The sequence below is a fragment of the Phyllostomus hastatus genome, unplaced genomic scaffold (genome assembly GCF_019186645.2).
Source record: "Phyllostomus hastatus isolate PE091 unplaced genomic scaffold, TTU_PhHast_1.1 phas_scaffold_1066, whole genome shotgun sequence".
Lineage (NCBI taxonomy): Eukaryota > Metazoa > Chordata > Mammalia > Chiroptera > Phyllostomidae > Phyllostomus > Phyllostomus hastatus.
In genome coordinates, this window is record NW_025334004.1 from 34,878,955 (window position 1) to 34,906,837 (window position 27,883).

General features: G+C 62.6%; 2 protein-coding genes across 5 annotated transcripts; one reads left to right on the forward strand and one right to left on the reverse strand.

Annotated features, from left to right (window-relative positions):
- The first annotated feature begins 3,800 nt into the window (after nucleotides 1–3,800).
- On the forward strand, nucleotides 3,801–12,188 carry LOC123829076. The gene is made up of 2 exons (XM_045854576.1): nucleotides 3,801–3,838; nucleotides 8,227–12,188. Exon 2 carries the CDS (start codon nucleotides 8,257–8,259, stop codon nucleotides 9,466–9,468), a length of 1,212 nt encoding a protein of 403 aa, XP_045710532.1. The 5' UTR covers nucleotides 3,801–3,838; nucleotides 8,227–8,256; the 3' UTR covers nucleotides 9,469–12,188.
- Nucleotides 12,189–16,114: 3,926 nt separating this feature from the next.
- Nucleotides 16,115–26,899, reverse strand: CALY (calcyon neuron specific vesicular protein). Of its 4 annotated transcripts, none has more exons than XM_045854303.1 (6): nucleotides 26,702–26,899; nucleotides 20,810–20,964; nucleotides 19,718–19,831; nucleotides 18,790–18,903; nucleotides 17,544–17,886; nucleotides 16,115–17,322 (listed from the first exon to the last, which is right to left on the reverse strand). In XM_045854303.1, exons 2-5 carry the CDS (start codon nucleotides 20,942–20,944, stop codon nucleotides 17,566–17,568), a joined length of 684 nt encoding a protein of 227 aa, XP_045710259.1. In that variant the 5' UTR covers nucleotides 20,945–20,964; nucleotides 26,702–26,899; the 3' UTR covers nucleotides 16,115–17,322; nucleotides 17,544–17,565. The 4 variants fall into 4 exon arrangements, with proteins under 4 accessions (XP_045710259.1, XP_045710258.1, XP_045710261.1 ...); XM_045854302.1 differs by having other exon boundaries at nucleotides 26,636–26,897; XM_045854305.1 differs by lacking the exon at nucleotides 26,702–26,899 and adding an exon at nucleotides 25,680–25,761.
- Between the last annotated feature and the right edge of the window lie 984 nt (nucleotides 26,900–27,883).

Below are 27,883 nucleotides of genomic sequence, written 5' to 3' on the forward strand. Positions count from 1 at the left end.
GCCCCTTTGTCATGCACATGAGGGCGCCGCGGCTGAGAAAGAGTCCCCTTCAAACCCCGAGTCGCTGATGAAGAGCACTTTTCTTTCCCAGCCTGCGGGCTTGGCACAAGCCTGCTGTTTCCAAGTGGCCTCTCATTCATTGTCCCCGTAGGTGCCCCGCCGACAGCCCCTGGCAGCTGCTGCGCTTTCAAAGGCTCAATAGAGCCTCTCTGCAGGTGAGCCCTCCCGCCAGGGGCTCCCCGTCAAAGGCCCTTTGAGACGTCACCGGGAAGCGGTCTCTGAGCGTGTCGCCGCTCACAGCGCCGGCACAATGGCCGCGCCACTCAACGGGCGACCCGGCGCGCCCCGCCCGCGCGTGCTTCCGTGGGGAGGGCCGGCATTCCCGGCGGAGGGCGCCGGGCCTCCCCGGCGCCTTCGGCCTCTCCTCCCGCCGCTGTCCTCGCCCTCCGCGCCCCTCCCCACCTCGCAGCCCCGCCTCCCCGGCCTCCCGCCGCCCGACCCGGGTAATTGCTTCTTTGAAGTCCTGGCCGGCGTCGCGGCGCCCGGAGCGCCCCCACCCCGCGCGCGGGGCTGCCGTCCGGCCGCTCGGTTTCAGCTCCTTTTCATCCTTTTCTTTTCAACTTTATTAAAACCAGCCCGGTGTCCGCGGCCGCAGCTCTGCGCAGCTGGGCCTCTCGCTGGAGGGGCGGGCCTGGGGCGGGGCCACGGTGGGGCGGGGCCGCCTGTTAGGGTGGGCGGGGCCAGTGCTGGGGCGGGCGCGGGGCGGGACCGCCAGTCTGGTAGGGGCGGGGCCCAGGCGGGCGACGGCCTAGGCTCTCCGGAGATGGTCCGCCCCTCCCAAAGCCCCAACCCCAGTGGGCGAGTTGGAGCTCAGTCCAGGGGTCCCAGTGGGACCAGGCAACCCTCCCAGGACTCACGGTGCGGAAGCAGCGCGAGATCTCAGTGCTCTGATCCTCTTGGTTGTGTCTTTCTTGTTTCAGTGCTTGCTGAAAGAATGAAAGGGGAAGGAAGGTGGGAGAAAGTCCCCGAGCTTCTGGGGACAGTGACACCAAGCGCCCCAGCGCAATCACCCTGGATGGGGTCCCAGGCCTCAGAGGTTGTGCTGGGTTCGTCTAGGGGTGCGTGGGTGGGTGTGAAGGACCCCACATTTCCTGCGCTTGGGACTCGAGCTGGTGGTGGAAGGGGCATTTGTCTCCTCTTCTCCGAGCAGCCAGCTCTGTGCCTGAGGTGAGGCCCGGTCAGCGGACATGGGGTGAGAGGAGGTCGGAGAGGTGGCACTTGCTGTCTGCACACCTGTTTCTCGGGCACCTGTTCACCTGGAACACATCAGCTCTTCCTGCAAGGGCACCGAGTGTGTGTGGCGTAGAATCTCACCTTCTGTTAGCTCATTCATTCATTAGCGGATAAGCACCTGTGGGCCCTCCGCCTGAGCGTGGCCAGGCCCTGGAGCGCAGCCCTGGACAGAGGGCTTGGCTCTGGCCCTCTGGGAGCAGGCAGTGCCTCTGCCCCCAACCCCAGCTCTGCATGGGGTTTCCTGCCCTGGGGTTTTGGGTTGGGTGCCAGTCTCAGGGGCTCTGGGAGTTCAGGTGCCACTATCCAAGGACTGGGTCTTGTGGGGAAGACCACCCCCCTGATGAGCAGCTCAGGGGTGAGCAGCTCAGATGGAGATGTTGCAAGCCAGTGGCCACTTGTCACAAATGTATCCACTCAGCATCCTGAGCCAGATGAAACCACAGCACTGGTGTGTATGTAGGCCTGAAGTTTGTTAATAAAAAATGTATGTTTACAGTAGTTTTAAATTTTTTTAAATCCTCAACTGAGGATACAGTTATCGATTTAATAAATATATCCTCCGGCATCCTGCTCCAGGACGCCCAAGGGCCACACAACTTGAGCCCTTCCTCACCGGACGGGGGCATGTGGCTGTGGGCCTGTTTCCTCTGGTGATCAGAGAGGGTGCAGCCTGCATGGGGTCACCTCTGATCCCACACGAGGCTCATGGGCCACGACTGCTGATGTCCTGTGAGAAGGAGCAAGGCCGAGACTCCTGTCGTGGACGCCGGCCAGCGTCATGTCGCTGGCAGCCCCAGCACTCCGAGCTGGTAGGTTCACACAGCCCCAGAGCCCATTCTCCATGGAGCCAGGTGGGCACGGCGTGGCTCTGGCTCCCCTGGGGCCTCACAGCCTGATTGGGAGCAGTGACCTCGCAGCCCTGAGCAGCTGTGTGTGCGGGGGTGGGGGGTGCTACTACTGCTCACCTGAGTGTCCAGCTGTGCACCTGGCTGGGCTGGCAGGCAGAGTCTGTGGAGCCGGGCTCAGCACCCACTGGTCCTGGGCTGCCAAGCACTCTGGGCCAGGGCCCAGCTCCTGTTCCGCGCCTCCAGCTGCGGCACCACAAACCCCACTCCTGGCCCAGCGGGGGTGGCTGAAAGCTGAGCCTGTTTCCAAACCCATTTTAGGGACAAACGGGAAGATGGAAGCACCGAGCCCCAAGCAAATTAGCGAATTAACTTGGACCGCATGGACGACTGTCCCCGGGGACCCCCACCTACAGCGGCTGTTGGAGGCCGGTGCACCTTGACACACAGTTTCTCACAGCCCCTCAGTTCCCACCAGGGTTTCTTTCTCCCGTGTGAGCTGGTCTCTTGGTTTGGAAGAAGGCAAAAGGAACGCTGTGATGGATGCAGAGCAGATGTGGGGGGCAGGGTCACAGCCCTGGGCTGGGACCTGTGCAGTCTACGCTGGGGTTCACGTCTCACCCCGTTCCCCACTCTGGGAGGGGAGACCTGAGAGCCAGTGGCTGCAGAAAGCATGCCCAGCAAGGAGGTGCCGGCCTTGGACACACACACCTGGCCTTTGGGCCTTTGACTTCCTGAGAGCACATCGGCGACCAAATCTGGGCTGGGGTGCAAGGCAGGCGGCCTGGTGTGGTGGTGCTCTGCCAGTCGCTGGGCAGAGGCAGTCCCTGGGTGGGGGGGGGGGTCTGCAGAACCGGCCCCACCCTCATGTCCGGCAGGACCCACATCACAGGAGGTAGGTGTGTTTCGAGTTGCAGGCATTGGGGAAGACCCAGAAACGCCGCAGGGCGGGGTACACTGGGCCTCACAGACAGCACTGACTGGCCAGGCTCTCTGAGGGGCTGTACACGCTCTTTGCAGCTGACACTCTGACCCCTGCCGAGGTGAAGCCATGTCAGAACCAGCTGGGATTCCTGCCCGGGAGCTGCAGTGCCAGAGTCCCCTCCAGCCTTTGCTCTTCAGCTTTTCTGAAGTCCGGCTGAGACTCACAGGGCCCCGCCTAGCCACTAACCTGGTCAGTGCCAGCCTGCCCAGGTCTGTGTCGGGACAGTGCCGAGGCCCACTGACAAGGAACCCCTCACCTTTCCTCCTGCCCTCTGACCTCAAGGTCAGCTCTGGCCCATCCCCCTGCCGGTCCCACACTCAGACACCGGCCACAGCTGTCCGTGTGACACCTTGGTAAAACCGCAGACACCCTTGAGTCCTTGGAGGAACCCTTGGAGAGGCTTCCCCGGGAGGAAAGACCAGGAGGCAGCACTGAGAGGGACGCTCCAGTCACGGGTCTCCCCTCCTCTGTCCCCGAGGCTATGGTTGTGAGGACACCCAGCCCCCGAGTGACCCTGACAACCTCGGCCATGCAGGCCCCGGCTGTGAGCAGCACACTGTCTACCCACTCTTGGATGAGAGCCCGATGTCCCTTCTTGGCAGAAAGCTGACTGTGCCACCCACCAGGAAGTGCCAGGCCCATCCTGCTGTGGCCTTGAGAACAGGGAGGAAGTGAATGCCTGGTTCCCACAGCCAGGGCTTCCCGGGCCCCGAAGGTGAGAGAGAGCTTGGTGTGGTGGGCAGAGGGGGACAGACTGGGCCAGCTGCACAGGTGCCGTGTCCACCCTGTGGAGCCCCACCAGGCAGGGCCAGTGAGCTGGGACGCAGCACCCCTGCTGGGTGAGGGTGAGATGCCCTGGGGCCTCATGGGGAGGCTGAACCCAGGACCTGGAAGTGAAGCGAGAAGGGGTACCGGCAGAGAGAACCAAGACTTGGCAGAGCGGGGACCTGGGGGCGGAGCACTTGCTGTGCCCTGGGTGTGAGGTGTGCGGAGGAGGGGCCACAGGACCCAGGAGTCCAGGGGGAGCCAGTTCTGGGTCCTGCAAGCAGCAGGTCCACTACCCATCCCTTGCAGCGCCTGCGGCTGTCCAGTCCCTGGTCAAAGAGGCTCAGGGAGCAGCGGGCTGAGGTCATTCAGTCCAGCCTTCATGACAAGGAGGGAGAGGTGACCACCAGCCTCGGGAGGGAGTGGTCAAACAGGATTCGAGGCCAGGATGGAGCAGGACAGACAGGCTGGAAGATGGGGGCCAAGCCTGGGGGTGTATTTCCAGGCCCAGAGAGTCCGGGGAGGAGGAGGAGGAGAGCCCCAGCCCAGCCCAGGAGGGGTCCTCTCGGCTCCGTGCTAACAAAACACACGGAGCGCCGGAGGGACTTGCGGCGCAGCTCCAGCAGGTGGCGCTTCCTCTCCCTGGACCTCAGCGGCATCTGCAGGGGCTGCATCGCGGAGGCTCCAGTGCGCATGCCCAGGGGTGGCCCTCAGCTTCTGGTTACCAGTGGGCTCCGCTACCTTCTCTCTCACGTGCCATCTTGTTTTTATCATCAGTTGAGATGTAATGCACATAACACTGACCATTTTACAGTAAACATTTTAGCGGTTTTTAGTGCGTCTATTGGTGAGGCAAGAACGGCACCAGGAGTCAGACCAGAGGTGCGGGGTCGGGCCCAACCTCTGTTCGGCAGCCTCGGCCCTGGAGCCCTGGCTAAGGGAGAATTCAGAGCCGAGACTCAAACTATAAGAGAAAGTTTATTTTAAAAGCCACAGAGGGGAAGAGACGGGCTCAGACGACAAGACACAGAGGCCAAGGCAGGGCCCTTGGAGCTTGGGAGAGAGAAGGGCGAAGGTGGCGTGCTCGTGGCGGGCGGGGGCGGGGCGGGGGGGAGGCGCCTGCCCACTCTGGGAAGGAAGGCCACTCCTGGCCCTCTGGCCTAAGGGTGCGGATTTTAGGGGCGACCCCAGGGCAGGATGTCAACAGACTGGTCATCAGCTGTCCGGGCGTGTCCTTCCAGGGTGTGGTCTCCACTGACTGGTCGGCACCAGGGGTCGTTGGTCACCGCAGCTGAGCCGCATGTCAGCTACGGAGTCACGTGTCTGGCTTTGCTGCTTTCCTGGGCCTGGAGCTGAAACACAGCTGAGGCCCAGCTGTGTCTGCTGTGGGTCAGAACCTCCTGGTCCTGGGGGCTTCGTGCTTCCGGGCTCTTCTCCTGTCCCTTCTTTGTTACGGCGAGCTAACCACGTGGCCAGCCCCTAAGCTAAGGGAGGAAAGGTGGTCCTGGGGTGAGGTCCTTGTTTTCCCAGTTTTGCAGGGCTTTCTGCCCTAGTCACCTGTACCTGCTCACACCTGGCTAACTGCCCCCACATGTCCTGGACGACGCTGTGCAGCCACCCCAGCGACCCAGTGCCAGGACCCTTCTGGCACCCGTGTTTAAGACAGTATGTAGCTTAGTTTTACTTGTTCGCCGACGTGAGAATCTCCACGTTTTCACTGAGATATCAAGCACATTTCATATGTAATATAATTCCCGATATATTTGGATTTAGTTGTGTGATCTTTTCTGTGCTTTCTATTTACTCCTTTGTCTTTGCTTCGTTTTTCTCCTACCCTGATTTTCTTTAGTCTTATTTAAAAATAATAATGATTTTCCTACTTGTATTTTGGAAGGTAGACACTATTTCTGTTGTTTATTTCCGTTTGGAATGTGTTGCATTTTTTTTTACAGACAGATCAGTTTTTAAAATCAATTCTGAAATTAGCGCTGTTGGCTTTGCGCCTTTCTGAGCCACCGACGCTGCCCACTCCGGGGCTGGTGTGTTTCCCCGAGGACACCCCACTCCTGGGCACAGGTAACAGAAGCGAAGGGCAGAGACGCCTTCCCCTGAACCCACCCCTGCCCCCTCCCACCCGCCCAGCTTCTCTCCCTTCCTTGCAGGCATGATCACTCCAGGCCCCCAACAGCCTCTGCTGAGCCGAGGAGGACACTGAGGCAGGGCTCAGAGGGACACAGACGGCCAGTCCCTTGGGTTACTGAGCAGAACTGGTGAAGGCACCAGTTACTGGCTGTAAGTGGGTTTAGGCGAGCCAGGGGGCCATGGGCCCCAGGCTGCTGCCTGCCTTTAGTCCAGGGTGTGGCCACATGGAGAGGGTCGCCCATTGGCTGGAATTGTCCCTCCCACCCCAATCCTGGCCCGGCCTGCCGCTCTGCACCCATCCAGGAGCTCCTCTGTCTCGGTGGCCCTTCCAGTCGCAGCCGCCCACGGGAGGGACCCTAGCTCCAGTGCCCTGGGAGCACCTAGTGTCAGCAGCAGTCAGATTTCCAGGCTGCCTGGCCACCCTGCCTTTCTGCCTCTTCCCCCAGTCAGGCTCCACCCCTCGCCCCCGCCCCCTCCCCCTTCCACTTTTGGTTTCATTTCCTGTTCCTTAGTCTCAGCCTCTGGAAAGTAGGCTCGCCAGCTCTCTCTGGGGGAGGGTCCCTGGCTGCCCCCAGCCCCTCGAGCACTGCCAGTGCTGCTGCCTGGGAGCCTGTGACATTTTTTGGCGCTTGGTGCCAGACCTCGCCTGAGCAGGTGAGAAGACTGGGGGCCAGCAGGTTCCTGCTGCACGGGAGGGTGCCTACTCTCACCCACCCTCACTCACTCAGGGGGTGAAGAGAGACCCTGTCCCTCCGAGCCTCTGTCATCTGCCACCTTCCAAAAGGGACGAGAGTCAGGGGAGTGGTGCCCCAGGTGGACAGGCTCCCTGGGCCGGAAGGGTGGGCATGGTGGGCTCTTGCAAAGGCTGCTGGGCCATGCTGGGTGGGCTAAGGGGCACGCCTTTTCCTTGTCCCCCCCTCACCCCGACCTGTGCAGGTGCCAAGCAGAGCAGGTGGGGGTGGGTGACCCTGTGGAAGTGAACTCCCTCTTCCTTCATTCCCAGAGCTGCTGGCCAGAGGGCACAGGGGCCTTGCAGGGCTGGCCGCCCCTCCTCTGGCCCCACTGCTGCTCACCCAAGTGGGGAGCGTTCTCAGCTGGGCACCACCTGGCAGAGTGAGGTCACAGCCCACTTTGTGTCTGCGGGGCTGGCCCTGAGGCCAGGACCGCTTCCTGGGTCCAACGCAGCTGGCACACGAGCAAGCCCCTGCCTCGAGTGCCCAGGAAAGGAGTGGATCCACCCCAACCGCCACTGTTCATCTCTGCCCTTCGCTCACAGGGTTGGAGCAGCAGGCCCTCTACTCAAGGGTCTTGAGCCGCGTGGGGAAAGTTGGAGTGCTCTCTGGCAGGTGCAAGTGCTGTGGAGAGGCCCCGTCTGGGTGCGCTCCCGCCCCCAGCAGCCACGGACCAGGGGGCTTCAGCGGACAGTTGTCTCTCACAGCTCTGCAGGCCGCAGACCCGAGCAGAGGGTGCTGCGCAGCCGGGTCCTGGGGAGACCCGCCTCCTGGTCCTGGCTGGCTGTGTCCTCACGGGGGATAGGCGCAGGGGGCTCCCTGGGGCCCCTAATCCCATCGTGGGGGCCCCACCCAACAACCTCATCACCCCGAGAGGCCCCCCTCCTACCACTGTCACATTGGGGGTTAGGGTTTCCACATGCAGACCGGGGCGGGGGCACAAAGGTCAGTGCACAGCAACCCCCCATGACCACGTCTGAAGGGAAAGAAAGGCTGGAAAGTGTGGCTCCAAGTGGCCCAGCCCTTTCAACATCAAATGTCTGGAGGACCCCAGGCGCCGACGGCAGGGGCGGCTCTGTCAGAGCGGCCCCCGGGGGCAGGGGCCCGTGGTCCTGGGTTCGGCAGGGACCCAAAGGCTGGCAGGGGACAAGGGGCTCCGGGTGAGCCCCGAGGGAGGCGGGGCCCGCGGAGCCTGGGCCGGGGAACCTGGAGAGGGGTCAGGGTGTGCTCTGGCCTTTTCCGGTGGGCCCTGAGCTGGAAAGGGAAGCAGCCATTCAGGGAGTTGGCGGTCATGGGCCTGTCCCGGGGGGCTCAGGCCAGCTGTTAGGTCATCACAGGGCTGTTTGTGGCCATACCTGCGGGTTCCGGACCCTCTTCCACCTTTATGGATGGTCTACCTTGTCGGTCTGCATAGTCAGTCTGTCTGTCCTGATCTCTTGCAGCCTGAGGGTGGTTTTCTCTGCAGGAGACCAGAAGCAGCTCGGGGACAGCCCCTATGGAGTCCAGCTGTGAGGAGGAAGCCATGGCCCCAGCCATCCCCCCGCTGGGGCCCAACGAGAGGTTCCACCTGTTTGTCAGCTACAGCAGCGTGGACGCCACGTGGACCCACGGGCTCATCGGCCGCCTGGAAGCCGACCACGCGGGGCTGAGGGTCTGCCTGCACGAGAGGGACTTCACCCCGGGCAGGAACGTCCTGGAGAACATGGCCGAGTGCATCCATCAGAGCCAGAAGGTGCTGCTGGTGCTGAGCCAGGACTTCGTGCAGAGCCGGTGGTGCCTCCTAGAGGCCGACCTGTCCCTCTTCGGCTACTGCCTGGACAGGAAGCCAGTCATCCCTGTCCTGCTGCGGCCCTGCCAGGTCCCGCTGCACCTCAGCCACCTGACCTACCTGGAGGCCACGGACAGCAGCTTCTACAACAAGGTGGCGCGGCTCCTGTGCACGCCCAGCCACCGCATGGCGTGCCCCCTGCCCGGCCGGCACCCCGTCCCTGCTCTCTACAGTGGGAAGACCCTCCTGACCGTGAACTGCATCAACAGGACCAGCCTGCCCTCTTGGAAGGTGGGGACCTTCAGCACCCTGGGTGTCCCGGACCCCTTGAAGGAAGTGTTGCAGGACCCCGAGGTGTACAAGCATGCCGTGGGCATCCTGAATGGGGCCAAGTCCCCCAGGTCCTGCCTCCGGTACCTGGGCTGCAGGGTGCCTCTCGGCATCTTCCTCCTCCTTCTCTCCGGGGTTTTCATCATGCTTACCGTGGTTTCCTTTGCCCGGCCTGATCCCCGGGATCTGCAGCTCCTACCAGCCACCACCTGTCTGTTTTTAAGCCTTCTCTTCATCACCTTAGCAGTTAACACCCTGTGTTGGTTCAGAAGGTTTTCTAGGAAGAAGATGCGGGAGCTGGTCCTCAGGGTGGGGGAGGCCAACCAGCTGCTGGCGCCACACTCCGTGCTGATGGGCTGCGAGACCCTGAACCAGCTGTCCTTCGTGTTCGTGCGGCTGGAGGACTGCCGGCAGGTTTTCCTTGCAGCCCCCGAGGGCGAGGCCCTGTTCCAGGAGGCCCTGCTGCAGTTCTCCTGCGCCTATGCCTGCTGCCTGGTGCAGGCACACTTCCCCCACTGTGGGGATGTCACAGCAGCTCGGAGCCACCTGCAGCCCGGCCTGTGTTTCTGCCAGTACGTCTCTGTGCAGCTGGAGGGAGCCGGAGGCTAGCCCCAGGGGATGATGGGAGGGCCCTGGGCAGTGGCTCGTGTGGGACTCGCAGCCGCCCCTAGGCCGCACTGTGGACATGACAATGGGAGGCCTGGCTGGTGCACAGCTTCTCACCTCTGCTTAGGCGTGGGAAGTGGGGCAGCCCACGGCCCCTGCATGGCCTGCTCTAGGGCAGAGGTGACTGCTGTCAGCCCACCAGAGCTGGTGTCCTGCTCTGGCCTGACAGGTTGGGGAGGGGGACTTTGGTCAAACTCCCTGAGAAGAGGCCAGGGAAGGAGTGGGCTCACCTAGGAGCCCTGAGGTGCCAGGAGGACTGGCCTGCCCTCAGAGGACACAGTCACTGCCTGTCTGGATGGCCAGTGTATGTCCAGGGGCCAGAGGCAGCGCCCTTGGGCCCCCTCTCTGAGCAGCTCCTCCAAGCACCTGCCCTTTGTTCTTGGACAAGGAGATGGAGACAAGCTCACCCCTAGAGACTGGGGCACAGACACACCCCACTCCGAGCTCCCGCCTTCGGTGCCAGAGCCTTGGGTTGCCAAGCAGAGCCGTCCTCGTCCAGAAACAGGGGTGGGAGCAGGGGAAGGTCTGCGCGGTGCTCAGTGTGGACACCCCAACAGACCTGTGCCTCTGGCTGTTGACTCCAGACCAGTGCACCCTGCCTGCTCCGCCCTGGCCCCAGGTCCTGAAAGGAAGACCCAGCCTCTCTCCATCCCCACCTTCTGGGGAGGGTGTGCTTGATGCTCAACACTGCCCCCCGGAGCCGCAGCCGTGCCAGAGTCCTCATCCTCACCGCCGACTCTGACCATCCCACAGGAACAGGTGGCACCCCCACAAGGTGACCGAGAACCAATTCTGGACATTGGGGACAGAGCAGGGAGCACTGCAGGCTGCACCGTCCCTGAGCTGCACGGCCTTCATCACTCTGCACCCGCAGGGAGCGGGACCCTCACCTCCTGCCTCCTGCCTCTCCCCAGAGAACGCCTGTAGCTCCAGCCCAAGCAGAGGCAGGACCTGGGAGGTGAGGGGTGGCCCTGGGGCTCTGGCCTGGGCCTTGGTTTACGCATCACTGAATGAGCAGTTGGCAGGTGATGTCCCAGCAGACCTGAAGTCCAGCGCTGGGCAGGTGTCCCTGTCTCCCCTGGAACCCTCGGGCCATGGCCAGGCTCGGTACTGGCGAGACTGGCTCAGCTGCTCTGTGGATCGCTGCCTCCGTCCACTGTTTGGCCCACAGGGCCCTGAACGACCCTCGCTGCCCCCTGGCCCCAGGCACAGGCCTCCAGTAGCTGCAGACACCAACCAGCAGAGGCCCCTCCTACACCTTCCCAGCCGCCCTTGTGGGCGACCTTCCCGTAGGGGTTGGGCCTGTGTCATCCTGCTGTGACCTTCCTGACCTGTGAGCCTCAGTGTGACCTGCCCAGTCCTATAGGGACCTGCAGTTCTGGAGGCTCTGTGGCACAGGCATGAAGTCACATGGGAACTGGCCTCCTTCTGACCCCCAGGTCCCAGGCTCCCCACCTTTCTTCCTGCAGCTCCTTCACGGCGGTGCCGGTGCTGCCGGAGACCCGCTGTGCCAGGGGCTGGCCTGACGAGCACAGAGTCTGTGTTTGGGACGGCGACCTCGGTGTGGGCTGTAGCGACCGACCTGAGTGGGGTCTCCACCGCCTGGACCCCGTCCCTGTGTCCCTGGGCCTGGCCCTCAGCGAGTGTTTGCCTGACTTCCAGGTGTTAACCTTGAAACGGCCTTGAGGACCAGGGCTCTGAGGGCTGTGACTCGTGAATAGTGGCAGGTGCGACGGGAAGTGAGGAAGGCAGCCAGGGGCGCGGGGGAGGCTGGCTCCTGAAGGAGCAGCCGGTGGCAGTGGTGTGACCAGGGAGAGGCCAGCCCCCTACGCCACTGTCCCCTACGCCACTGTCCCCGAGGAGCACATGGAATTTCTCTTGTTCTCCTTGAACCCACCGCCCGCGCCGTGGGGTCCCTCATCAGGGATCCTGTTCACCGGACGCGCTGTGCGACATTTCCCACTGGGAACGTTTTCTCTCGCACCACCGAAGCCCCGGCAGCTCTCACGCCCCGGGAGGCTCTTCGGGGCGGTGGGCCGGGCTCCAGGACCCCTCCCTGAGGGCATCGGTGGTTGGTGAGCTGTCGGCAGGGAAGGCGGCCAAGCGAGTTGCAGGTTGCTGAGCCTGACGGGCTGGGCAGCAGGAGCCGGCCCGCTTCTCCAGGAGGCCACAGCTTCACACCCCAGGGGACCGCGGCGACACCCACGAGGGTCGAGACCCCTCCCTCCCCGTCGGGTACCGGACTGTGGCGGGGAACAGGGAGCAGGTGGAGGTGAGCACATGCGCAATGGAAGCCAAAATGGCGCAGGGGGAGGTGCTGGTCCATAGAAGCCTGTCAGTCTAGCCTGGGCAAGCCATCAATTGGCTAGGGGGGTAGGGGGTGGACCCATCGGAAGAAGCCTGTGAAAGCTTGGGAAGTCGATTGGTTGTTTTGAAAAAGCTCGTGGGCCGCCCTGGCTGGTGTGGCTTTGGGTAGAGCGCGGCCTGGGAACCAGAAGGTTGTCGGTTCGATGCCTAGGCACAGGTCTGGGTTGCGGGCCGGGTCCCCTAGGGCACAGGACAGGCTACCACACATGGACGTTTCTCTTCCTCTCTTCCTTCCTGCCTTCCCGTCTGTCTAAAAATAAATAAAATCTCTAAAAAGCCCCCCCAACCCGGCTCTCTTGCTCAGTGGCCTGCAATTGCCCCATTTGTTCTCGCGTTCGTAGTGCGGGCTCCGGGCGGGAGCCGGGTGCAGCAGCACAGCCGGGAGCGGCGCTAGGCGGCCTGGGGGCTGAGACCACTTGGCAGTAGTCCGTGGCAGCCCAAGGGCTAAGCTTTAAAATGACACAGACACTCTTCCTTTTGGCCTCGCTGGGCACAGCTGGACTTTTTCCATGCAGGACTGACAGAGATCGGACACAGGGACAGCCTGAATAAATCTTGCCACGCCACAGTCTCCCACGTGTGGGTCCATGAAACACTTTCCTCACGATCCCATGAACGTGCCCCACTCCCACCGGCAACAGTACCACGCCACACACCTCGCCGAGGAGACCCAAGGGGAACACCCTGCAGCGTCTCCGAGGCACCTCCCCCGAGGACTGAGGCGGAGGCTGAGACAGGACTGCGGCAGGTGGCTGGCCTGGCGCGTGTCCTCTGGTGGTGTGTCCTCCCTGTCACCCTTGCAGACCACCCGATGAAGCCGCGTGGGGTTCCACTCCAGAGCATCTAACTTGTGCGTTTTTACACAGGCTTCTGTCCAGTTTGAGTGTGGACAAAATGAAGGACGCCCAGAGTCTGCAGAAGGAGCCCGACTCTTACTGCAGGGGCCTGGCCGGGGCCCCTCCACACCCCGAGCCTGGTCACACCCACAGCCTCTTCACACTCAGGTCTGCCAGAGCACCAGCAGGGGCACTGCCTGCCCCCCCGAGGGGCTCTGGATGCCGCCACGGTCACAGGCGACAGGCGTCGGGAGGGCATGCGGGCGTGGAGCTCGGCTCCCTCGGCCTCCCTGAGGTTCACCCCGAGGCCGTGGGAGCCTTGCAAATTCACCTTGTTTCCCACCAAAGCCTGTGGGAGACAAGCTCTTAGGAGGGCGTGGCACCCGGGACGCGTTTCAATTGGAAGTGGTGTGAATTCTGCCTCAGCAGCCTTGGGTTTTCGTTTTGGAGTGCGCGAATTCAGCCTGAGGTCTCACTGCCCACAGAGCTTTCGTGCGGCAGGTTTGAGGCCTGCCGCCTTGCACATTCAGAGCGGTCAGGAAAGTCAGATCTGTCCATGTGTGGTCAGCGTGTGGAATACCTAGGGAGCCGAGTCGATCAGGATTGTCCCATCCGTGAAACGTCTTCACAACTCCAGAGCGTGCTCTCTAAAGAATCAGTGAGGGCACACGCTGACACTAGAGTTGCTGGATTTACTGATAAACGGGCTTTTGAAGGGAGCTTTAAAGCTTGAGAAACGCTGGTTTTAAATTTGTAGTTATAGAATTTTATAACTTGATAAATTTAAATAACGTAGCCGGCCACACTCCTTCCAGGAACTTGGCCCTGAAGGTAGATCTGCAGCCCCAGGGAACACGGGAGCATACGTTTCTCCTGGCAGCAGGGCGTGCTCCGCAGCACAGTGCGGGCAAGTCACGGCCACAGGCAGGAGGGCGGTGGCGAGACTGGGGTGCGTCTGCTGCTCGCGGGCGCCGGGCGGCCCTGGAACGGAGGAGGGGCCCCTGGGCACCTGCATGGGACCACCTCCCGCGTAGGCTGCTAAGTGAACTCGGCATAGCAAGAGGCGGATGGGGCCTTTCTCCTGGTTCCCGGCACAGCGTCCCTAAAACCCCTGGAATTTCCTGAGTGACGGGCCGAGTGCCTTTGGTCGCTCACAATCACGTCTGAGCTGATGGTGATGACTCAGCAGCGGGCCGCCAGCCTCCGACGGAGACCAAAGGCCTCCTGAGAATGTGGGCGCCTCTCTCTGGGTCAAGGAGACTGCAGAGCTTCCCGCGGGGGCACACCTGGGGCACTGGCAGCAGCGGCCCCGCCCCACCCTTGCGTCTCTCCCATCTGGCTGTCCCCAAGCTGTATCCTTTACAGTTAGCTGGTCATCTACAAAGTGGTGCTTTCCTGAGTTCTCAGCCACCTGAGGGAGTTGTTGGATCTGAAGGGACCACCAAATGAGAAGCTCAGTCAGGCAGGAGCGGGGTGGGCTGGGACCGACAGTGGGAGTGGTGGCTCAGGTGTGGCTGAGCCCTCCTCCCTGGGCGATCAGCGTCAGGCTGGGGTTGTAGGACGCTCAGCCGGCGCTGGGGCGTTGGAGGAGAACAGGTTGTCAGGGTGTTTACACTCTAAAAGTGACCGAGTAAGACCGACAGGAATGGAGGAGAGACACTCGGGAGGAGTGAAGTGACCGCACCGTTTCTGGGGAGTGGCGCGGGCACACGGGCCCAGACGACTCAGGACGGAGCATGTGGCCGCAGAGGCTCAGATTGAAGACACCTCCACACAGAGTCCAGCCGGGCTGGGGGCCGGTTGTCCAGGGCTGTGGGCCACCAGCTCCGAAAGGAGCTCCGGTGCATCCTCAGGCTGAGCCAGTGAGCACTCCCAGGACGAGTGGGACCGGGTTTCTCCAGTGGGGGAGGGGTGTCGTCATCACAGGGCGGGGGGTGAGGACCGGCTCTGGGGTGTGGGGCTGGGATTGGGGTTTCACTGTGAACTCGCAGAGACCCCTGTATATTGCACATGCACACAGTGTGCGTTGTGTGGACACACTGTGTGGATTTAGGTGCATCATGTCTACAAATGCATATGGACTCACACACACACATATTCTTCAGAGAGGATGGAGATACAGGTGTGGTGTGTGTGTGTGTGTGTGTGTGTGTCTGTGTGTGTGTGTATCCACCCCCCAGCTATGCCCGCTGAGCCTGCCCGGAGGCAGCAGGCACAACCACCCCCCCGCCCCGGCTCTGGGCAGCACGAGACGCCCGCACCGTCCTTGTGCCGGAGACGTTTGGAGTCCTCGGAGGGCAGGGCCTGTCAGGTGTGCAGCGCAGTGAGCATAAAAATCAACATCTGGAGTCCCAGATGTCACCACTGAGTAAGACAGGAAGTCACGGGTCACACGGATATAAGTAAATGATGAGGCAAACCGGGGAGAAAGGAAAGCTTTTCGCTGCAGTCAGCGAGCAGAGTCCACTCGTGACGGGAGAGGAAATGGCAAGCACAGCGGCGCCCCCTGGAGACGGTGTCTGTGGTGCCGGCCAGAGTCAGCGGTGGATGCAAAGCCAGGTGCGGTGCTGCGGGATGAGACACTTACACAGTCTCAAAGCACCTCCCCACAAACAGTGCATGGATTTGGAAAGGAAAAGTGGTTGCTTTCCAGGGAAGAGCCCTGTCAGAAGCTGCCCCAGCCCAGTGACCCAGGCTGACCTCTCCAGGGATGGACACCAGACCTGTTGTGTGTCCCGGTGACACCGAGGAGGGCACAGCTCACTTCCAGGGATGCAACCCTAAAACACCCTCTCCAGCAGCTGATGGTGACACCCCAGAACTGCCCCGGCCAGGACAGCCCGCGCCATCCCAGACGGCAGGGAAAGAGACCCCGAGATGTGGGCCCCGGGTCAGATCCTGGGTCGCATTTTCCCGCAACAAAGGCCATTATTGGGACAATTAGCAAATTGTTAGTAAGGCAGGTCAATTAGATAGTAGTTTGGCATGAAAGTTCAATTCTGATTTTGGTAACTGTATGGAGTCATAACAGAAAACGCCCTTGTTTTTAGGAAATCCACACAGGTATTTAAGGGTAAAGAGGCAACCACCTCTCAAAGGACTCAAGAAACTTTCCATCGATGACAGACAGATGATACAGGCCAGCAGGACACACAGACAGATAGAGAGACATACAGATAATAAACAGACATGAATGAGCTGATATACAATATTACAGGGATAGGTGGTAACAATGGACAGACGGAGGGATGGATGGATGGAAGGATGGACATGAGCCCAGCAATGAAGGTCACTGGGCCCGGCCAAGCCTTCCCTGACCCCCGCCCCCCATACCCCCAAGGTTGCTCCCACCCCCTTGCCCCCCTCGCCCCCCAGTGTGCCCACGGTTTCCCTCACACTTCCACCTCCTGGGCACCGCTCCCTGGTCCTGTGCTGCCTGCACCCCCCAGCTTGCCACCCAGGCCTGGAGGTTGTCCCCCTGCCAGGACCCCGGGAACTGCCTGGCCCCAGTGCCCAGCTCCGGGTCAGACTCACTGACACTGGCTCTAGATGGGTCCCCGAACACCCACTGAGACTGTTCCGGGCTCTCATCCATGTCACGGGGTTCCATGCTGGGGGTGGGGGGGTTCCCCCAGAACCCTGACCCCTGCGTGCTGTGCACACCTGTGCCCTTGGGCACAGCAGCTGGCTCCTCTGGCTGCGAGAGCTCCCCAGGCTCTGTCACCCCCACCTCCAGCCTGCGCCCAGTCGTGAGGCCTGTGCTCACCTCCCACCAGGTGGAGGACCTGGGCCCAGCATCAAAGCCACAAGAGGAGGACAGGTGCTGGGGGTGAGGGGGACACAGGTCTGGCCTGCCCAGGCTGGGGCATACCCAGGGAGCCCCACGGCCAGAAGCAGAGGGGGGTGGGGGCTGCCACGAAGGGGGCTGTTTCCGGAGCTGCCGGATGCGAGCCGCCAGGATGGGCGAGAACATTTGATAGCTCTGGGGTCGGTGGCCCCTCAGACCCTCACCTCCCCTCCAAGGCCAGGGGAGGGGGGTGTGATGGGGCCGCCTGGCCCTCCCAAACCCCAGCAATGGCCTCACCCCCACCCCTCTGACAGGCCCCATGTGCCCCTCCAGTCTGGGGGAACGGTTGGGGGCAGGAAGCTGTGGGTGCTGCCTGGTGCCAGGGCAGACCCCGGGCTCCCGTGGGTGCAGGCGAGGTGACTGCACTGTAGCCGCTAGAAGCCACAGGCCCTGGACGCGGTGGCTCCGGCCCGAGGCAGACGCGCAGGGCCGCTCTCTGCCTGCCTGCGTGAACCGGGTGCCCAGGACCCAGCTCACGGCCCCGCCCCCGGAGTCCAGGGGTCCCTCGGCAGTGGGGAGTTGAGGCGGGGTCACCCAGGTGGGGCGGGAGTGCAGGGAGAGGTCGGCGGGACAAGCATGCTCAGGAGAAACGGAGGTCAGGTGGGCGTGGATGTGAATCTTTACTCAGAGAAAAGCGACAGAGCGTGGGGCGCCGGGCGGCGGGCGTCAGCGGGGTCCAGGGGACGGGGCACGACCACGAGGCGGGGCGGCGTCAGAGGGGCGGTCACAGGTGCCGCGGTCGGGGCGCTGCGGGACGACGGGGCGGGGTGAGCAGGGCGGAGGGTCCCGCCCTGTTCTGCTGACGCCCCCTCTGCCCCTCCCCGGGCCCCAGAGGCCCCGCGGACGAACGGCATGCCCAGGTACGGCCGGCGGCGGGGCGGGTTGTGGGGGCGCGGTGGCTGGGCAGAAGGAAGGAGGGTCCCTGGGTCTGAGCGGTGGTCGGGGATGGCTCACCATCGGGGGCTCACCTGCCGGGCTGCGCGCGGGCCATCACTGCGGGGCGGGGGCGGGGGGTGGCGCGCTCCCCTCCGGCGGCACCGCGGGGTCCTTCTCTCCACCCGTGGCGGGCTTCCCGGGGGGCACGGTGGCCGTGGCTGTGCCCGCCTGGGCGGCCGCCTTGGGCGCCTCCTTCGGAGCCTCCTTGGGTGCCTCCTTGCCCGCGCGGCGGCTGGGCCTCCAGGGCGCGGGCAGCTCGGCGCCCGGCTTTCCGCTGGGCTGGTAGGCGCCCAGGGCGGCCATGATGCGGCGGTGGCGCTCGGGGTCCAGCTCCGAGTAGTACATCTCCAGGGTCAGCGGGGTGCACATCCTGTGCTGCAGGCGGGACAGCGGGGAGGGGGCTGGGCCCGGGCGCTGCGGCCGGGCCCGGGCGCGCGAGGACGCGGGGAACTGACGGGACGCGGGAGCCACGTTTGTGGGTCTCCAGGACGGCCGCCCCAGCTGCCTTTGTGCGGTTCGGCGGTGCTTCGCACAACTGCCCTCAACACATTCGTTTCCGCCCGAATTTCAAGCCCCCACAGGTGTGCCTCCCATTCGGAAGGGCAGGCTCCACGGAGAGTCAACCCTTCTCAGACCCGGGGTGGCCGCTGCCCCCCAGGGCAGGGAGGGAGGGGGCCGTGGGTCCGAGGGGACCCCGCCGCGGGCGCCCGCACCGCAGACAGGGACCCCGGGGGAGCACAGCGAGCCCTCGGCGCCCCAGCGGGGCTGGTCTCAGAAACGCAGGGGTTAGGGTGAAAGGAGCCTAGTCCACTGCTGGCAGGTCAGAGGCTTTAGAAAAAGACACTAAAAATGATAAAAATCCTTGTTAAAGAGGGAAAACAGAGAAGGGAGACACTGTTTACAGACTATGGAGAAAATGCTAATGTCCCATTCCAGACAGGCCAGGCCCCAGTCGGTGAGGCAGAGACCAGCCTCCGGGCAGGGCAGGTGCTGAGCGGGGAAGGGCTGGTGGCCCCTCACTGCCCCCACAGCCCCTGCACCTCCCGGCCCAGGTTTTACTTCTCAAGTATAGGGAGGTAAAATCTCTCGCCACAACACCTTTTCCTCGACTCCTTCGAAAGAGGGTTTGAGTGTGCGGGGGGCGGTCATGGGGGCACAGGAACTTTGGCGATCAGGTCCCCAGGGGAGGGGGATGCTGCGCCAGGAGACCGCCTGCGGCTCCCGCCCGGCCCTCCCTCTGGGGCCCCACCCCAGCCTGGGGCCGCCTGCCCCCCTTACCCGCAGCAGGAAGCCATCGGGGCAGGCGAGCTGGTCGTACCAGATGGCCTTGTACATGATCAGGACGCAGCCCAGCAGCGCCATGGCAAAGGCGATCATCCGCGCTGCGGGCATCTGCGGTGGGCAAGGAGAGGAGGGGGTTGGGGGGCACCAAACCCAGCCCGGGCTCCTGGGGCAGCCCTCAGGGTGGGCCTGCGCACACCACTGAGCCCCCTCGCCCTGCTGGCCTAGGGGCAGGGTTGCCGCCATCTCGGAAACAATAGGTTTTACTACTGAAAAATGGAAGAATGAGAACAGTCACCACTGGTAAAGTGAGGAGCTAAAAAAGGCTGGGAGAGCCCTGGCTGGTGCGGCTCAGTGGATTGAACACTGCCCTGTGAACCAAAGGGTCGCCGGTTCAATTCCCAGTCAGGGCACATGCCTGGGATGCGGGCCAGGTCCCCAGTAGGGGGCGTGCAAGAGGGAACCATACACTGATGTTTTCCTCTTTTTCTCCCTCCTTTCCCCTCTCTCTAAAAAAAAAATACAATCTTAAAAAATATAAAAAAGGGTGGGAGAAAATATTTGCCAGAGTATACAGCAGGGAAAGTGACTGCACAGTGTAGAAAACCAACCAGTCACCAAGGGAGAGAAACAGCCCACTGGGAGGCGGGGGCTGCAGGCCTGCCAGCCCCAGGTCAGCCTGGTGCCACCCCGCCCCGCCCCGTCCCTCAGCACCCCCACCCCCGAGCACCGGTCCCTGGTCCCCACCCCACCGTGCCTCTGAATGGCTGAGTCCTCGTCCAACTTCTCTGGCAGCGGGCGCCTGAGTGAGGGCCCCAGCCCTGGGTGCTCACGGCCCATGGCTGCCTTGGCACCTTGGCCCTGATCTCACTCCCCAAGGGACTGGCCCGGGCAGCACTGGGCACTGGGAGGGGGGTTTGGTTACCCCGTGTCTTTCCTCTGAGTTGGTGCCAGCCAACTTCTGGGCCTCCAGGTCCGGGAACTTCTTCAGCTGGCCTGTGGAGGGCAGTCCGTACTCTGTCTGGGTCTTGATGACCACCTGTGCAAAGAGATGACCCGGGGCGCACTGCGTTGGGAGGGCTGGGGAGGGCGGAGGCCGGGGCTCAGCTGCCTGGACTGTCCCACGGCCAGGCCCCTGTGGCCGAGGCCAAGGGAAGGGGACGCTGCAAGTCTGCTGGAGCCATGGCAGCCACGGTGCCAGGCCGGGCCACGGGTGGGGCCCCTTCATCTTTGGGCTGCCGTCAGCTCTGAGGGTGCCAGCTCTCCCCGCCGGGAGCTTCCCCTTCTGCGGCCCCACAGTGTGGCTCCCTCCTCCAGGAAGTCGCCCCTGACTTCTCTTCTGGCTCCCAGAGTCTGGAGGGCCCTTCCACAGGGGGCAGAGGCAGGTGCTCTGTGGGCTCCCTGGGGACAGGGCAGAGCTTTCCCACTGGGACCCAGGGCCGCAACTGTTGTAGATGCAGCGGAAGCCCAGGTTGCCGGAGAGCTGCCCTCAGCCAGTGCCTGGGGATCGGGGGCCTGTCCTCATGGTCCCAAGACCACAGCTGGCACACCTGGGTGCAGATGGCCACCCCCTGACCCCGCAGCTAGGAACATCTTCCGGAGCTCATGTGGGGCCGGGCGGGGGCTGTGCTGAGCTCTGCTCCCCAGGGTTCCTGCTGAAAGCTCCCCTCCCCCCGCCACTTGCCCCAGGACCCTGTCTCGGGCTTGAATCAAGACACAGTGTGCCCAGAAGGGGAGGGTGGGAATTTTGTCTCCTGAGCCCCTGCCGGGCAGTGCCATGCACTAGGCACTGTCTTCCAGGTAGTGAGCGAACTCCCAGTCACCTGTGGCCAGGTCACCCCATTCACAGACGAGCAAAGGGGAGGCCCTGGGTGACGAGGGAGCAGACTGCATGTGGCCCTGGGGTTTCCGCCCAGCTGTCTGGCACTTGGAGGGGCCACTTCTAAATAAACCACACTCCCCACCCCTTTGTCCCCCTGCAGGCTGGGAAGGATCCCGGACTGGCCCCAAACCCTACCTGGTCAGGGAACGACGGCTGGAGCTGGCTGACGTCCAGGGGGCTGATCAGAGGGACACTGTCCATGGCAGCCCCGTCCTGGGCCCCAAGGTCTTTGCCCAGCTTGCCGGAGAAGCTCCAGCCCAGCTTCACCATGGTGGGAGGTGGTCCTTGTCCTGTCCAGAAGCAGACACAGGGTCGCTGCCCAAGGCCACCTAGCAGATGTCCACGCCTGCTGCCCCCGGACAGAGAGGGTCCAGGGAGGGCTGGCCCCAATGCACCTCACACCAGAGCGGGGACGGGCTGTGAGGGGTCAGGCCAGACTCCCTAGGACAAGCCAGGCGGGCCCAGCCGCAGGCTCCTGGTCCCTTCCTGGTTCCTGGGCTCCCTGCGGGTCACAGAGCCGTGCAGGGCATGGCACCTGGGACTGGCCACTGCCCAGACCAGCCACACCACAGTGACAGCGTTTCCCACCAGCCAGCCTGCCACAGGACCTTCTAGGGGCGGCGGGTCCAGTCAACAGAAAACAATCCCCGACGGGAGCCCGAGGGTGCGGCCGCCAGACTTGGCAAATACAAACACAGCACACCCAGACAGACCTGAATCGCAGATGAGAAGGGTGCTGCTGCCGCTTGCTAGCGTAAGCACACGCCACGAGACTTGCAGTGTAGGACACACTGTTTCTAAAGTTATTTGTTGTCGCCCTGGCTGGTGTGGCTCAGTGGATTGAGTGTGTGCCTGGAACCAAAGGGTCCCTGGTTTGATTCCCGGTCAGGGCACACGCCTGGGTTGTGGGCCAGGTCCCCAGTAGGGGGCGTGCAAGAGGCAACCACACACATCGATCTTTCTCTCTCTCTTTCTCCCTCCCTTCCCCTCTCTCTAGAAATTAATAAATGAAATCTTTTTAAAAAATAAAAAGTTACTCATATCTACTTGAAATCCAAATTTAACTGGGCGTCCTGTGTTCTATCTGGCAACCCTCCTGGAGATGCAGGAAGGAACACGAGTCACAGAAGAGGACCTCGTGAGTAAACCCGAGGCTCGCCGACAGAGGCAGTAGCAGTGGTGCACACAGGCTGGAGACCCTGACAGGAGCGGAGAGGCAGGAGGTGGGTCGGGGAGGCGGAGGGGTTTGCAGGGCCTGGAGGAGGGCAAAAGCCCCTGAGACTTGGGGGGGGGGGTGGGCATGGCAATTCCACTTTCAGGGAAACACAGCAAATGACCTCCACACTGAACAAGTAGAAGAGTAAACTATACTCAGTCAATCACAAGAAAAAAGGGACATCCTATGTCCACTAAGAACTCAACTCGGTGCTGAAAACCTTCCGACAAAGAACGCCAGGCCCAGATGGCGTCCCCACTGACAGGTGCCAATCACGTCAGGAGGAAATAACGCGAATTCCACACAAAACTCTTCCAGAGAAGAGAACGAAGGAACAGCTCCTGAGGCTGGGATCACATGGCTCTCAGACCCTGGCTACAGCCCCCCCACGAAGATCCGTGCAAAGGCCCCAGAGGACACGCGAGCGAACAGAACCCAGCAAGATACAGGTATTGTGACCGAAAAGGTGGGGATTATTCTGGAAATGGCATTTAGTTTAATATCTGAGAAACTATTACTATTTTTCACCATGTGGACAGAATAAAAAAGACAAATCATCTTATCAATTTCATCAGTCGTAGTTGAAAAAGTATTTGATAAGGTTCAGCTTTTGTTTACTGGTTTTGTTCATTTGTTTTTTAGAGAGAGGGGAAAGGAGGGAGAAAGAGGAGAGAAATGGCCTGGCCGGCAACCCAGGCCTGTGCCCTGAATGGGAGTCAAACCAGTGACCTTTCGGTCCACAGGCTGGCACTCAGTCCTCTGAGCCACCCCAGCCAGGGCTGTTTACTGTGTCAAAACCTATCAGCACAGCAGGCAGGAAAGGTCACCCACAGAAGTCCCCGCACCAACCCTCACAAGTAAGAGCTTTGCCTTTAAGATCAGGATGGAGACAGAAGGGGCCTTTACTATGAGTTTTGCAGACTGTGGTGCCGGAGGCCTTAGCTATGCCGAGGGGCGGGGAAAAGAAGGAAGAGGAGAGGCCTGGACGAGAGGAGGTCACATGCACATCATTCACAGGTAAAACACCTCCTGCAGGTAGGACATCCGAGAGAATCTACAGGTAAATTCTGAAGATTGAGAAGTAAGTTCAGTGCATTGATGGATTTAAGGTATTCAGAAATCAGTTCTATTTATATCAGTGACAAAAAATTAGAATTTTTTTTTGGGGGGATTTTGTTTAAACAGTATCTGAATAGCCAAAGCTCAGGAGCAGGTCTGGTGAGAGACGAGAAGTCCCTCCACGTAGAAAGCCATGGAAAACTCGCTCGGAACATTACTGACCGAGAGCACACGAGACCCGGATTCCTTAAGTAAGTGGGGAAGGCGTGGTCATGGCTCTTGGAAGGTTTCATGTTTTAAAATCTCAAGTCCCCTTAAGATGTATCTGCAGACTCAAAAATCCCAGTCAAAACCCCAGCAGGCCTTTTTGGTGTGACCTCGACAAGCACTGCTGTCATCGCTGGCGGAAGTCAGAGGAGGGTCACCCCTGACAGCTTGAGAAAGACACGGGGGTCTCATGCCAGGCGCCCAGCTCGCCTCGCAGCAGGGGGATTAAGCCGTGTGGTGACGAGGCAGACAAAGACCCAGGTGACACCCTACACACGCGGCCCGTGGGCCCATGACAGAGATGAGGCTGCACAGCAAGGGGGACGGCCACCTGTTGGTAAACGCATGCCCAGGTGGCAACACTGGGCCCGATCCCCACCTCCCACCGCACCCAGAACAGGGGAAAACCTGTTCTCGGTAAGTCACCCCGAGTGGGTGAAGTGTCTTGAAGGTGATATAGAATATTTCTCGGGTCTCATGGAGAGAATGAGTTCTTCCATACCATAATGACGCATTAACCATAAAGGAAATACTGATAAAGGGACTGCATTAAAACTATGAACTCCTGCACATCAGAACACAGCCTTCAAAGAGCAGGAACAGAGAACAGGACGGTGTTTACAACCTGAGAGGGACCAAGGGCTGCTGAGGGTTCGACAAGCCCTGCCTGCATCCTGACCCCCGGCACCTGTGCGTGTGGCCCTACTCGGAAATACGATGCGCTCAAGTCGAGGTCGCCCTGGATTACAGGGGCCCCGCTCCCATGACGGAGTCCCCACAAGGAGGGGGAGCTTGGCCGCAGGCGCACAGGGTGGCAGCCACTCGGAGACGGGGCACAGATGGAGGCACGCAGCCACAGGCCCAGGGACACCGGCCCCCAGAGGCCGGGAGGGGCAGGAAGGAGCCCCCAGGACAGCACGGCTCTGCCGACACCTTGACGTCCAACTTCTGGCCTCCAGATCCCTGAAAGGATAAATGTCTGTTGTTTTGAGCCACCCAGTCGTGGCCATTTGTTACTGTGGCCCAAGGAAGCCAGTGGCCTCTGAACAGGGGCCTCCTTTGCCCCTGTCTGCACCCCTGCAGGCTGCTGTGCCTCTCCACCCCCAAAGTCCTGTCCTAGGGCGACCTCACCTTCCACAAACGCTCTCCCTGTGGCAGCCCTACCAACACCTGCAGCCACCAGGCCCTCAGGTGGCCTCTTTCTCTCCCCGAAGCAGTTCCGGGGGTGGGCCAGACGGATGGGAACAGAGGAGGATCGCCCAGGAGAGGCGCAGGGCAGGGAGGTCAGGGCTCTGCAGGGTGAGGGGCAGAGAGGGACATCGCACAGGGCCACCACTGCAATGCAGAGAGGGGGGCTCGAGGAGGAAGGTTCTCCTAGGGCCCTGAGTCGGGACCCTGCACGCCCGGCCTGGGGCCCTTACAGGCCACAGACCGGCACAGCGCCCCCTAGTCCCGCCCCCAGGCTGGGGGCGGGGCTCTCCCGAGGTGGGCGGGGTCTGGCCAGGGCTCCGCCTAGAAGGGCTCAGGCGCCTCGGCCCCTGGCCCAGGCTGGCCGGCCGGCAGGCAGGCATTTGGCAGAGGCCGTGCGGCCGATATCCGTGTTCAGTGAGGCAGAGGTGGTCACGGAGGCCATCAGAATAGAAACAGAGGTCGGGCCCTCCGGTGCGAGGAAGGAAAGAGAGGTCCCGCCTAAAAGGGGCCAGGGATGAGGACCGACATGCAGGAGAAGGGGCGGTGAAATGTGGGGGTCAGCAAGTGCCCAGAGATTGAGGGGAGGTTGGGGGGGCTCCATCCCCCTTCCCCTGGGCGGTCTTCACGAAGCTGACGTCCCCGTGGTTCAAACACGCGGGCTGTGGTTTACAGAACGGTGGGTTCCGGCCATGAACTGGAAGGGGGGTCTCCCCTCATCCCCGTAAGGCTCGGTCCCCTTTGAGCCAAACGTAAGGTCCGACTCCTCTGACGCAGCATGACAGCCACTTTACATCGTGGTGGGTTTCCATGGCAACGGAGACGGGCCAGCGATGACTCTTCTCCATAAAGAAAAGTGGCTGTTGGGGGCCCTCTGGACCCTCCGAATCTGGTTGCAGACCCCATGCCCCGGGCAGAATGCTGGGAGAGGGGCTAGGCCGCATGTGGGAGACCCCCCCAACATGTCTTTCCTTTGCTGAGTCACGGGACCCACTGGGAAGGCTGGCGGAGCTCATTCACGTGACAGACAGAACGCCATAGAAAGGGGGAGGGGTCGTCCCTACTCCTCCCGCCGGCCCCTTTCCGCCGCACCACCACCGCGCTGTAATTGTGTCTTCTCCAGCGGGTCACCCGCTCCGCACCTGCTGATGGCTCCTGCGGCGAGGGGAGGTGCAGGCCTCTTCTCCGAGGTTTGGGAAGGGGGCACAGGAAGAGCGGCAAGTCGGTGCGGATGGATGGATGGATGGATGGATGGATGGATGGATGGATACGGACCCTTAGGTGAAAGCCCACGAAGCTCGGCTGCAGGTCACGTCAAAGACTCTCGCACCGCCCCCCACTCGGGATGCTGCGTCAGGAGAGGTGCGCGCTCCGGCACTAGCGCGCACGGGCACTAGCGCGCACAGGCGTGCGTGTGACTGCAGAGCGCAGGGGGCGGGCTGGCTTGGCTGAAACCCAGCGGATCTCCCAGCCCCCACCCTGGTGCCCTCCCGCCCCTCGCCCGACAGGCCCGGAGTGCGTTTGGCTCCTACTTCAGGGACAGGTGGACTGCAGGCTAGCAGCCCAGCCCTCAGAGGCCCAGAAGAGGGGGGCGGGTAGGGGAGGCCCAGGTCTTCAAATGGCTTTGGATTCCCACGCACCAGCCACCTGTGGCCCCGCATCCAACGCCTGGCTGCGAGCGGCAGGTGGTTCTGAGAAACGCCCCTCCCTGCCCCAGGCTGCCTCCAGCCGCCACACAGCACCCCCCGCCCCCGCCCCGCTCCCATGCCCCCAGCGTTTCTCGGTGCTGCGGCACGTTCTCTGCCAAACCCCTTCTCTCCTCACCTCACCCCCCCACCCAGAGCCGGGGTCCTGGAACTGGCGCCCCCTCCCCATCTCCGGACTCCCAGCTCCCGCGGGCTCTCTCCCATCTGCAGGGGTGGGGCCGGCTCCCAGGGAGGGGCTGCAGTCACCACGGAGCAAGGGGGAGGGTGTCCAGCAGCCCTAACCCACCCGAGCTTCCCCACTCTGCTGAAGACGGGGGACGTGTGCGCGGCTAGACACCTCGGCCCTTCTGGCAGGTCCACACGGCAGCTCGCCCCGTGGGGTCCCAGTCGTGAGGGAGGCCCGGGGACCACGGTCCAGCTCAGATCAGCGGCGCCCCTGCGCAAGGACCCCCCGGGCTCGGCCTGCCCGCTAACGGGTCCGCCGCGGTGCCCCCCACCCCCACACCGCTACCCCTGCACACGCACCTGGTCACCTGCGCACGCCCCCCGCCCCCTCTTCGCTCCACAGGGAGAAGTGTGGAGATGGCTCACGGGTGGCTCCGACGGGCTGCTGCGGCGGGATGCGGTCTCCCGGCAGGGATGCGGTTCCAGACGCTTCGCAGCCGCAGCTGGGGCGGGGCGGGGGAGGGGCTGAGCCCCAGACCGAGGCTACTGTTGCTGGGGAGACGGAGGCTGGGGGAGGGGCGCCCGGCGCTTGCCCCGCACCGGAGCTACACCGGGCCTCGCAGCCTCACACCCACTCAGATGTGTCCGCGCGTGCGCGCGCACACACCGCGCTGCAGGGCACAGATGCCCTGGCCAGCTGAGCCCTGGCCGCCCCTCTGCCTCGGCATCTCTCTGCTCTCAGGCTGGCCAGGCCCCAGACTTTGTCCCTGGCCTCCCTTGGTCAGCTGGGTTGGGGTACCGCTGGGTTTGGCCCCCTCCCGCTCAGAAGGGGCCTCCTTCTCACGGTTCAGTATCTAAAGCTCCTCGGCTGTCCCCTTCCCTTGGGCAAGCCTGTCACTCCCGGTCACTGAGGTGCCCCAGCACCTGCTCAGCGCGGCAGAGAAGGCACCCAGCAGATGTCTGGTGTCAGGGCAGCCTGCCCCCCGCTCCCACCGCTGGAGGGCAGCGATGGCCGCGGCTGTGGCAGCGCTCCCTTTCGCTGTCGAATGGCACCGGGCATTCAGCGGCGCCCCTTTATCCATCCGCCCACCCACGCAGGCCTGGGCACCGCGGCTGGTTCAGTCCGCCGGCGCTGCCCTGTGCGGACAGGGCCTTTCCGGTGGCCGGGGTAGAGGCCTCGGAGTGGAGAGGCGAGGTGGGGCAGTAGCTCCCATTTCACTCTTTAAGAAAATACTAAACTTGCCCCCAAAGTGGCTGCACCAGGTGCATTCCCACCAGCAGTGTATGAGCTTGTTTTTCCGCACCCTTGTCAGCACCTGTCACTTTAGTTTTTATTCCTGGGGTCGTCGCTATGAGCTACCCCCCTTCCTCGCCCCGCCGGGCACAGTCTGGGCCAGGAGCCCCCACGGCACTCCTCTCCCGACTTCTGCCCTGAGGGCGGGGGTTCCTGAGGGCCTGTCCCCTGCCCTCCGACCCCCGCCGGCTCACCAGTCTTGTCTCCGTGCCCCACGCATGCCAGGGCATAAAGCAGCTCTGGGGACAGCAGCGAGGGGCGCTCTTCACCACCACCATGCGTGCTAAGGGGCGGGGCCTGTGGGTAGTGGGTGG

What these genes read in the sequence shown, in the direction of transcription:
- LOC123829076 (XM_045854576.1), top strand. Translation starts at nt 8,257, where the DNA reads ATGGAGTCCAGCTGTGAGGAGGAAGCCATGGCCCCAGCCATCCCCCCG.
- CALY (XM_045854303.1), bottom strand. Translation starts at nt 20,944, where the DNA reads ATGGTGAAGCTGGGCTGGAGCTTCTCCGGCAAGCTGGGCAAAGACCTT. An exon ending in AGCCGTCGTTCCCTGACCAG is followed by an intron (nt 19,832 to 20,809) that starts GTAGGGTTTGGG and finishes CTCTTTGCACAG; the next exon opens with GTGGTCATCAAGACCCAGAC. An exon ending in CCGATGGCTTCCTGCTGCGG is followed by an intron (nt 17,887 to 18,789) that starts GTAAGGGGGGCA and finishes TCCCGCCTGCAG; the next exon opens with CACAGGATGTGCACCCCGCT.